At 31.7% G+C, this 12,352-nt stretch overlaps 1 protein-coding gene across 1 annotated transcript in view; it reads left to right on the forward strand.

Annotated features, from left to right (window-relative positions):
- Positions 1-12,352, forward strand: part of LOC114344224 (uncharacterized) — a 55,626-nt gene that overhangs the window by 14,211 nt on the left and 29,063 nt on the right. The window contains exons 6-8 of the mRNA XM_028295074.2: positions 1,798-1,979; positions 3,012-3,245; positions 8,792-9,467. Of these exons, the coding sequence (XP_028150875.1) occupies positions 1,798-1,979; positions 3,012-3,245; positions 8,792-9,467 (1,092 nt within the window). The remainder of the gene's footprint in view (positions 1-1,797; positions 1,980-3,011; positions 3,246-8,791; positions 9,468-12,352) is intronic.

Consider the following 12,352-nt stretch of genomic DNA (forward strand, 5'->3'; position numbering starts at 1 on the left):
GATTCATTCATTTTTTTTATTATTATTATTAATGGCTTTGGCATAGCCAATTAGCCAGACTATTTGTTTTTTTTTTGTATGGTATTACAATAACAATTTTAAGTTAATATCTAAGCCTACGTATTATCTAAATTTATAGGGTGTTATAATATATTAATTTTTCAATTTTGTGTGATATTTTTCAATGGCGGATCCAGCAACCTTGCAAGGTGGGGGCAATGAAATAAAAAATTTCTCGTCATTGGCATACGCAAGATTCTTTTTCGGGATGGTCTTTTATTGTCTTCTTCTTAATGTAAGTACCATATCTTTTCAGAGAGGTGGTTACCGTCATAGCTTTCTTAATTTTATTCACTGCCACCCTAATCAACCATGAAGTTCTTCTTCGTCCTGGACTGCGTTTGCCTTATTCTAGTATTGTAAAGTTTTGAATCTTCTCGTCCCAAGAAACTCTTAAAAGTCTTCTATAGCACCACATCTCGAGAGCCTCGAGAGTCTCGATTTAGATCAACTTTATTCACAGTCCAAGACTCGACACCATACAGTAAGACTGAGAAACGTAGGTCCTTAATGCCAATTTTAAGTCTCTGTTACATGACACTTTGGACATCCTTGTAAAAGTGGCTCTTATTCGGGCTCTTTGTTTTAGAATTACAATTTTAGAAAATAAGATAGTTGTTGTCCTTTAAAGTTTATTAAAAGTAACGAAAATTAATCATTTTCCTACGGTGTGATGCTGTACGCAGCCTACAGCGTCTATTGGAGACCACCGGCTTACTTTATTGCAGTCGACAATACAAACCTTTCTAGAAAACAAATTACCATAACATAGCAGCGGCAATTACTATTTTTATCTGGACTCTGGCATTGAATTTAATAGATGGTAATAAACAGATTTATTGTGGTTCATTTGTTATGTTCCAAAGACTTTTAATAATTTTCGATTCCAAGTAATTCTGCCATATTTAGGTATATTTCAGTTATTCAGTTATCAACAGACCACTAAACTCACTATTTTTTTGCAACCGTAATCTCTTTCTTTAAAAAAGTGTCAGTAGACACCAGGCTAGGTCTCAAGGAGGGGGCAATTAACTCCATTGACCCCCCCTTGGATCCGCGCCTGATATTTTTACAATTTTTAATTTTATTATCTAAGCCTATTTAAAATTTAAATTTACAGGACGTTACATATTCGTAAAGACATTTTAACGTCTGCTTATTTTTTGGAAAAAGAATTTCGTTTAAATTGACAGGTAAAGGACAATTTAGATCAATTAACTTTTCATACATCACTTTAATATTTTGTCTGTACTGTCCACACTCCAATATGAGGTGCTGTAGATCTCCCATTCCACCACAGGCGCAATATGGGTTATCACTGATACCTATGCTGTGTTTGTATGCTGGGGTTAGTGCGTGATTTGACCTCATTCTGTTTATTGTTTTTATAAATAGCCTATTTGATTCTTGTTTAAACCATCTCTCATTGGGAATTAGTGGTTGGCAATTTCTAAAATTTATTCCCGTTGTACTTTGGTTATATACACGTTGCCAATTTTGTTTGCAATGGTTTTTACTGATATTATCTATATCGGTTACTGGTAGAAGTATGTTGTTTATGTTTCGTTTGGTTAAAGCTGCAGATTTAGCTAATTTGTCGACTTCTTCATTTCCAAATGTTCCAGAATGTCCTCTAACCCAACAAATAATAATTGAACTGCCCGAGGAAGTAATATCATAATATAGACTCTTAATTTCTATCTCAATTCATTCATTAACATTTATTTAAAATTTTAGGAAATATCCAGTATTGTTTCCATATGGAATTTCTCAGTGAATTGATTGGAAACTTTCTGTCTAGTATAAGAGTAGCTGAGCACACGGTAGCCGTAAACGTGGTTGAAAAAACAAAGAAATGTTTGAGTGAATTAGAAGTAGTACTTAAAAATTTCGGAAACGGCCTTTTGAACAGAAAACATGTAAGTTTACTTAATGCTTAATAAAACATTGCATTTTTTTTATGTATCTTTTTATTTTTATCTTAGAATCATTTTTGTTATTAGACGTTTGCTCTGAGTTTTTGCAAATTATAAACTAGATGTCGATTTATTTAACAGGTCGATTTTTATTTTTAAATTATGACATATTTTGACATTTTTGTTATACTAGTGACGTCATCCATCTGGGTGTGATGACGTAGTCGATCATTTTTTTAAATGAGAATAGTGGTCGTGTGTTAGCTCATTTGAAAGCTTATTTAATTCTCAATTCAGTAATTTAACCATTTACATAATTATTTATACAGGGTGCCCAAAAATTTTTTTTAAATTAAATTATTTTACAAAAAGAAGGAGAATGTATGTAATTTATTTAGTTCAAAATACATTTTATTGCTGTCAAAAATCAGAAAAAATGTTTATTTCACAAATAAACATTGCTTTTCGCTTAAATGCTCAAACTTCCAAGAAGCAGGTGGCTGGCGGGAGCTGGCTTGAACATTTAATTTAATCGAAAAACAATGTATTTTTTAAATAAACGTTTTTTTCTGTTTTCGGGCAACAGTAAAATGTATTTTCATTTAAATAAATTGCATGTTTTTCTTTTTTTGTTAAATAATTTAATTAAACATTTTTTTTGCACACCCTGTATAAATAATTATGTAAATGTTTATATTAGCGAATAGAGAATTAAATGGCCTTTTAAATGAGCTAGCACACGACCCCTATTCCCATTTAAAAAATCATCGATTACATCATCACGCCTAGATGGATGACGTCACTAGTACGACATATATGCCAAAATATCATAATTTAAAAATAAAAATCGACCTGTTTTCAGATTTTTGTCTGTGGTCGCCGGTTTATGAAATAACGAATTTATTCCTTTCATTTGCACCACACTGTATACTGTATATGCACAGATAGATCGCATCATTGGAGTAGACCGCATACTATAGAGGAACCACTAAATTTTCCATGATGCACCTTTAATATAATTAATGTTGTTTTCAGAACTGCAGCTTAATGAGATCATTTTTGAACATAGCATATTATTGGGCCGAAGTAACACTTGTTTTAAAATATTACTCTTCTAACCAAGATGACAATGAAGTAAAATCAGCAGCAGATTATAATTTTGCTGCTTGTAATATAACATACGTTCATCCTTATCTAACCGTGGACGAATGGTGCTTGATATCAGAAAGAATTAGCAATTTTGGAGAAATATCGTGTAAACAATTATTAGTAAGTATTAAAATATCGATGGCCTAGAAACAATACCTCGTAAGTACCAAAAATTCAAAAATCACGCTGATATAAACCTTTTCTACCAATCGCCAGAAGTATAGAGGCGCAAAACAATGAATATCATACTTTTGATCAGGTTCCAATACCTCCCCTAAATATTTTGCGTGCGATACCTCCTGTGTGTTTATTTTGCTACGATAGTTAATGTCGGTTATAACGTAAAACAAAATTTGTTTTGCAAGATTATATTATAAAGTTTACCAATCTGGTGATTGGTAGAAAAGGTCAGTATTGCGGTGCCAAAAGCGTGATTTTTGAAATTTTGGTACTTACAAGGTATTGCTTCTAGGTCATCGATATAAAGGTTTTTTTAACCACAAATTTTGACAGATGCACTTACGAGGTATAGGGCTTTTCATTCACAGTCATTTGTTTCGAGCTTCTGTCATGTGTCACGTAATATTAATATATCTACGTCATACGTTATTGGCATATACCAAAGGATACAAACCAAAGACGTATGACGTAGATATATTAATATTATGTGACACATGACAGAAGCTCGAAACAAATGACAATCGATGAAAAGCCCTATTGCTTATATACCTCGTCCAATTTACTTACCGTTGCACGTCATCCGCGCCATAGCCTGTGACACGATACCAACACGAAATATCTAGGCGGTAGGTGTGTTCCCCTTTAGAATCATTTTGATTTTAAAAAAGAACACACCCACCGCCTAAATATTTCGTGTTGGTATCGTGTCACAGGCTATGGCGCGGATGGCGTGCAACGGTAAGTAAATTGGACGAGGTATATATTACGAGATATATTATCTATACGTCAAACACTGTTTCCTTTTGCTATATCTTGTTTTCAAAAACTTTTACAGTGAATTTTTTCTTCAAATCTCAGTTTCGCAAAAAAATTTAAGCCACTATTAATATTTTTTTGTACAAGTTACAATATAGATCATTGTTGTATAACATGTGTAAGAGCTTTTTTTCCACATCCGAAAGTACCTCAGACGAAGAGTCAGTGTAAGAATATGTCAACCGACATTGTGAAAATTGAAAAGTAAGAATCGGTAGATAGGGGAGTGCAATTAGAACGAAAACATGCATTGTTTCGGAAAAATTCAAACAAGCTTATATTTTTCTAAAACTTTTTTTGTTAGTTTATATACATGTTAAAGTAAAAAGTTCTACTCGCAGATTTGGCCGCTAATTGTTTATTAATTGTTTAAACAATAACAATTGTTTTGTATAAATAATTTTAAAAATATCGTTAAATTCATCATTTTACTTTGATTAAATATGTTTATATTTTGTTTTTGATTATGCTGAATCCCAATATGACATTGCAATTTGAAAATTCTTATACAGAAGCTCTTACACAGTATGTCTGCGTAGCTAGGAACCACATGGAAAACTTTTTTAATATCAATTTTACGAAAAACAGTTATTCTTCATAAAATGCTTTGGATAGTCAAAAATCTTAAACTCAACCGTCAGATATCAAATTTTATCAATTTTATACGAGTTATGTCAAAAATATGAATTTCGTTAAAGAGTAAAGTACCTTTATATTCCAGAATATCAAAAAATGCTATTATGAAAAGTTGTTTGAAATTAAAAACTATGTTTAAATATACAATTACATCATTCCAATCAAAAAAAAATTTTCAATTTTTTCTCAAATTACGGATACTCATCATTATTTTATTACAATTATGATAACTATTTTATTATTACTTTTACGAAAAAAAGTCATTCTTCATAAAATGCTCTCCCTGGTCTAAAATCTAAGATACAACTATCAGATATCAAACTTTTTTAATTTTATACGAGGTATGTAAAAAATATGAATTTTTCTTAAGAGTTAAGTGCCTTTATTATTCACAATATTTTAATTAGAAGGATGTAATTGAACACTAAAATAATTTTTTTAATTCCAAACAACTTTTCTTAATAACAATTTTCGATATTGTGAAATGTAACGGTACTTTACTCTTGAGTGAAATTCATATTTTTTACATAACTCGTATAAAATTAATTAAATTTGATATTTGATGATTGAATCTTCGATTATATACGATGCAGAGTATTTTATAAAGAATAACTTTTTTTCGTAAAACTGATAATAAAAAAGTTATCAATAGGTTCCAAGTTACGCAGACATACTGTATAAGAGCTAAAAAAAATTTTTGCTGAACATTTATTATTGTTGAAGCTTATTATTAAATGCATTTTAGGTAAGTTTTACAGAAAAAAGTTTTGATCGCTTTGTATAAACATTTTTTTAGTTGGTAATTTTCGGTTTTTGTATTACATTTTTGTTATCTTTCTAAATTTTCTCAAAAAGAAATAGTGTATTTCATTTCTAAAGTAAAATAATTTAGTGCGTTTTAAATATTACATCCCAAGCTTTAAAAATGCACTTATAAAACTGTAATAGATCTGTTCAAACTTGAGTAATACCGTTTTAAAGTGGTGGTAATTCTATAAGACTACGAAGATTTCAAAAAATACATTTTTTGAGACGTCATATCATTTGAATTAAATTTTTGAGATTTTTTTTAAATGAAACATCATTTAGTAAGATACTTGAAAGGTAAGTTGTGCAAAATTGAGGGTTTTATAAGAAAAATTGTATTAGTTACACATTTTTAAATAATTTGTAAACAAAATTCATGTAAGGCTCACTTTCCGCCCCCACCGTACTTATGCCCATACATTTTATTTATTTTTATTATAACCATAAGATAGCTTAATTATTCTTCTTTCAAGTTCAATTAGTAAAATTTCATTTGATTTATTAGTTAAAGAATTACATTAAAATAACTCAACCATGCACTTCGCCGTACGCTAGTTTACAGTGCGCCATTGTTTGTGAGAAGGGTGACTTTAGCGTTATAAATAAAAAATTATAGAAGATACAGATTTAATTTTAGAAAATTCTTTATATAAGGTTTTTTTTGTAAAATTTTCTGAATTTTTGAATGGTTAAGTCAGTTTTTTTCTAAAATTTATATTTTCAGAGTTATTTAAAAAAACATCTAATTTCGTAGTTCATTTGTTTAATAAAAAATGAAGCACCCACTTCTCGAGTAGAACTTTTTGATATGTTGTTTATTAAACATTTCTTAATGAAATTACAAAAAGTTCTATCTTGTTTGATTTTTCCGAAGTGAAAATCTATATGCACTCCCCTAAGAATGGATACACTCTGGTTTTCTAATGACTAAGTCATTACGTGGTCAAAAATCTGCGGGAAAATTTCTTGCTTAAGTGTTTCCAGATTGCCAACGAGTAAACAATACTTTTAATGCCAATACTTCTGATGAAGTTGATCAGCTTCCTAGGTGATTTGTTTCCTATGTCAGATCTATGTTGCATATGTTCTCGGCTGGTTATTTTTCGTTGTCATAGAAACGACAGTTCTCAGTATCTGATTTGCCAGTTTTTTGAGATATCTCACGAAGGCAGTGACCAGTGAGAAGGCCAGTGACCATTTTGATATATTTTTTACTTACAGTAGGCGACTCTTTTAAAGCCTTTGTGCTTGCCTTCCTCCTGGCCTGTTAGACCAATGTAATCGTAGTTGATTTAGTTCCCAGGTCCGGAGTTCCCCTCTAATGTGGCTTTTCGACAGTTCTCCGAAGGGTTCTGAACCCTGGAATGGGGTAGTAGCTCATTCTTTTGTAAGGCTGTCAACTTTCTCATTTCCTGCAATTTCTTTGTGACCTGGCACCCTCATGAAAGTTACTTTATTGCGATCCGCCAGCTTCTTGACGGATTGTTTACAGTCCTAAACCAACTTTTACTCACAAGTAAATGACTTTTAAGCCAGTTTGGCTGTGTGATAAAATAAAGCTTTTTGCCCTACGAGTGTCTCTGTTGAGACATTTTTGGGCACTAATGTCTATAGCATGTATTTCTGCCTGAAAGATAGTTGTGGCGTCTCCAAGAGATTTGGATAGCCTAAAATTGGGCCCAGTAACTCCCTCTCCTGTCCTTTCATCTATCTTAGATCCATCCGTATAAGAATAAGAATGAACTTTTTTCCAATTTCGGTTCAACTTCACCCATTTGGTAGATTTTTATGACCTTACTGACTACTCTGCTAATCAATTTCTCAAAATTATTTTGAGAATTTCCGAGGTAGAAATCGAAACATCAAAAAAACTTATTTTAACACCAAATTGTGGCTTATTTTTAATAGTAAATTGCTATAAGATGTCACAAGAAAGTAGCTTCAGAACAATACAGGGTGTTTCATTAATAATTGTCCATATAGTAACTGGAGAAACCTTAACACAAAATACGATGATTTAACCTAAAACACTTAAAATGTGGTTCCTTACTGAGTTACAGGGTGTTTTATCTAAAAATTTAAAAATAATTTTTGATCAGAATTTTAAAACTAGTCGACGTATTCTTTTCATACTTGGCAGGAAGTATAGGTACTGCACAAACTACTAAATCATGTTAAACAAACGTTTCTGGCTATTACCAAAGGCGTACGACGGGGGAAAGTGAATGGTTGACCCTTTCCAAATTCTACGTCACTGGCGGAATTGCTATTTTAGTTCAATTTTTGGATTCTCCAATACATTCTATGAAAATAATGTACCCTCATTCGTAACGATAAAGTCATTAATTTTCGAGATATTTGAAAAATGAAACGACACGGTTATTTTGAATAATGTATTGTGTCGCTTCATTTTTAATTTCAAATATCTCGAAAACTAATCATTTTATCGTTACGAATGAAGAGTATATTATTTACATAAAAAGTATTGTAAAATCAAAAAAATACACTAAAATAGCAATTTTGTCAGTGGCGTAGAATTTGGGAAGGGTCAACCAGCCACTATCCCCTGTCGTACGCCTCTGGTAGTAGCTAGAAACGTTCGTTTATCTTAATTTAGTAGGGTGTACAGTACCTACACTTTATGCCAAGTATGATAAGGATACGCCAAATAGTTTTAAAGTACTGGGTACAAATAATTTTTAAATTTTAGTCATATTAATCATATCATAAATTAATCAAAATAACTGTGCCGTATCATATTTAACTTCAAATATCTCGAAAAGTGATGACTTTATCGTTATCAATGAAGAGTATATTATGTACGTAGAAAGTATTGGAGAATCTAAAAAAGGCACTAAAATAGTAATTTCTTCAGTGGCGTAGAATTTGAGAAGGGTCAACCATTCACTATCCCCTGTCGTACGCCTCTGGTAGTAGCTGTAAACGTTTGTTTATCATAATTTAGTAGGGTGTATAGTAGTCGCACTTGATGCCAAGTATGAAAAGGATATGTCGAATATTTTTAAAATGCTGAGCAAAAATAGTTTTTAAATTTTTAGATAAAACACCCTGTAACTCAGTAAGGAACCACATTTTATTTAAGCGTTTTAGGTTAAATCTTCGTATCTTGTGCTAAAGTTTCTTCAGTTATTGTATGGACAATTATTAATGAAACACCCTGTATAAATGTTATTCACTATAATTCAGACATCATTTTTCTTTTTCAGTACAAATTATTCATTCAAAAAGTGCGTGCTTTGTACATTTTTGAACAAAAAGTAAATGAAGAAATTTTGCAAGATCTATCGAGGTACATAACAAGGGATTTAGAAGAAAATTGGAAATACATATTACAAAACAAATTCTTAACCAACAACTTAGTACCACTAATGGATTCTTCCTCAATCAACTTACTAGCTGACAAATTGGTAGCCAATATAACGGATTTGGATGACACACAACTAAACCAGTACATTTTTAATAATTCTTGTGTTTTAAATGCCGTTGCTTATTCTATAATAGTTAAATCTGATAAAATTATTTCGAAAAGAAAAAGGAAACATGATGAAGATTTGGTTGATGCAAAGAAATTAAGCACGAAAGTAAGTAACATGGTCACAGTAGATACATTTTGTAATGATGGCCACAACGAAGATTTAATAAAGAAACTCAAGAAAGTATATGAGTCCTACAAGGTGGATCATAATGTAGAAGTAAAGTTTAATGAAGCAAAATTATTAGAGCTACTCGAGGTACTAAAAAAGTTTCCTGTCGTATTTTGTAAAGAATCCGTCCAGAAATGTTTTCTCGTCTACCTATTTTCTCTACACAAGGAGTTGCGTCAAGATTTTTCCAAAGGACGTTATGTAGATGTACAAAGCAGTTTAGAGAATATTATATTAGGTAAGTCACTTAAATATGTTTTAGAATTTAGGTAACAATTGAGACATAGCTGGAAATTTTATGGAAATCATTTTTTTTTTGTTTTGGCATTCCGAGGTTTATGTAAAGCTGTTTATGAAATGAAAAGTACGAAATGGTTTGACATTAACCTAGCCTTTGACAGATCTTAGCGTTACATGAGAACGAATTACTCTCGCTTTTGACATCTGTCATCTCATGCATGACATGCGTTGAAACATACGCATGACATTCCAAAGAAATATGTTTTTGGCGATATGTTGTAATAAGGATACTCAATCCTAATACGCACAATAGTCCTGTCGCCAGGGGGGGTACAACGGCCTCGTTAATTCAGATGGACTTACTCAAGTTTTTTTTATGTATTTTGACCCGTAGAACACGAATTTTTTGGGTAACAGTTGATCCGGATGTCGATAAGATTGTTATAGACCAAGAACTTGAGGAATCAAATAACAGCGATTTTTGGCAAAACAAAACAATATTTTGTATTTTTTGGGTCATTTTAAGTAAAAAATATTTCTACAAGTTTTTTCGTAGGATGCACAGTTTTCGAGATAAACGCGGTTGAACTTTAAAAAAATCGAAAAATTGCAATTTTTGAACCCGAATAACTTTTGATTAAAAAATAAAATAGCAAGTCTGCTTACCGCATTTGAAAGTTTAAGTCAAATTATATCGGTTTTGATTATTTGCATTGGTAAAAATTTATTTTTTTATTGTTTAACAAAGCTATAAACACGTAGGGTTTCCCGTGCTTTTACATGCGTTTTAACGCATGTAACGTAGAAATAGTCTTGATTGCACTAGTACCTATTCTACCTACTCGTTCGATTTTAAATGAGAAATCATAGAAACATCACTCACGCACTAGTTGTTTGTAGCTTTGTTTAGCAATAACACAATAAATTTTTAGCAATGCAAATAATCAAAACCGACATAATTTGACTTGAACTTTCAAAGGCGCTAAGCAGAATTGCTATTTTATTTTTTAATCAAAAGTTATTCGGGTTTAAAAATTGCAGTTTTTCGATTTTTTGAAAGTTCAACCGCGTTTATCTCGAAAACTGTGCATCCTACTAAAAAACTTGTAGAAATATTTTTTGCTTAAAATGACCCAAAAAATACAAAATATTGTTTTGTTTTGCCAAAAATCGCTGTTATTTGATTCCTCAAGTTCTTGGTCTATAACAATCTTATCGACATCCGGATCAACTGTTACCCAAAAAATTCGTGTTCTACGGGTCAAAATACATAAAAAAAATTTGGGTAAGTCCATCTGAATTAACGAGGCCGTTGTACCCCCCCTGGCGACAGGACTACAAGGAGATAGTTTGAGAATAAAATCGTATCTTGATTGTTCCTCTTTTTTGTTTCAAAAAATATTTGGAAACTAATTCAAGCAAAGCATTAGAGAAAGCTGGAAAAGAGTGGCTTATGTTTAGCAGTGTGGTCTTCAACGAAATTACACGTGCATATTAACACTCTTAAATGCTACATTTTCGATATTGCTTTAGTGTATTAACGCCTGTATAAGTTTCCTGTATAGTAGAAAGAATGTTCTGTAGAACGTAGTAAGTATCGTGTAGAATGTCATGTTCTCAAATTATTCTTGAAAACAATGCATGGTCGTATAAATAAAAAAACTGGAAGAAGGAATAGAAGATAGTCAGTTTGGGTTCAGAAACGGACTAGGAACCAGAGAGGCGTTATTTGCTTTTAATGTGATAGCTCAAAGATACATGGATATGAATGTGGATGTGCATGTTTGTTACGTTGATTTTGAAAAAGCATTTGACAAATAAGACATAAAAAATTAGTCCAAATTATAAAGACAAAAAGGACTTACGCATAATAACAAACCTTTACTGGAATGAAAGAGCACAAACTGTAATAGATAACGAACCCAGTCCAGAAATTGAAATCAGGAGAGGTGTTAGGCAGGGATGTATTAGGACTATTAGGTCTCCATTACTATTTAATGTATATAAGCCATATATAAGTTACTAAGCCATTTTTAAGGAAGTATTACTATCTCAAAGTGAAGGAATAATAATTAACGGAAAATCTATTACCATCATCAGATATGCAGATGAGACCGTGATTATGGCAAGCTCTGTTGAACAACTCCAATTACTACTAAACAAAACAAACAGTTTCTGTGAAGCATATAGACTAAAAATAAATATAAAAAGGCCAATACATGATAATAACTAAGAAAACAAACATACAAACAAGCATACATTTGAGAAATGTACCGATAGGAAGGGATGACCTAGGAACCTGGATATCAGAAAATAATGACCAAACAAAAGAAATATGGGCCAGAATAGAAATACATAGCAACAAATGCATTTGTAAAAAATGAAAACAGTTCTCTACAACAAAGACCTTAGATTAGAACTGAAAGTAAGAGCTTTGAGATGCTACGTGTTTTCGATGCTGCAATATGGACGTGAAAGCTGGACATTGAAGCTAGAACACATAAGTAAGCTACAGTCATTTGAAATGTGGTTTTATAGAAGGATGCTTAGAATAACATGGACTATGCGTCCAGCATAGTCCATGCTATTCCAAGAGCATGGAGTAAGAGGGTAAGAGCTTCGAGATGCTACATGTTTTCGATACTGCAATATGGACTTGAAAGCTGGACATTGAAGCCTAAAATACATAAACAAGCTAGTCATTTGAAATGTAGTTTTACAGAAGGATGCTTAGATTAGCATGGAGTAAGAGAGTAAGAATACGTGTTTTCGATAATGCAATATAGACTTTGGACACTGAAGCAAGAATACATAAATAAGCTACAGTTAATTGAAATGTGGTGTTACAGAAGGATGCTTAGAATAGCATGGACACAGAAGAAA

Source organism: Diabrotica virgifera, chromosome 7 (genome assembly GCF_917563875.1).
Source record: "Diabrotica virgifera virgifera chromosome 7, PGI_DIABVI_V3a".
Classification (NCBI taxonomy): Eukaryota; Metazoa; Arthropoda; class Insecta; order Coleoptera; family Chrysomelidae; genus Diabrotica; species Diabrotica virgifera.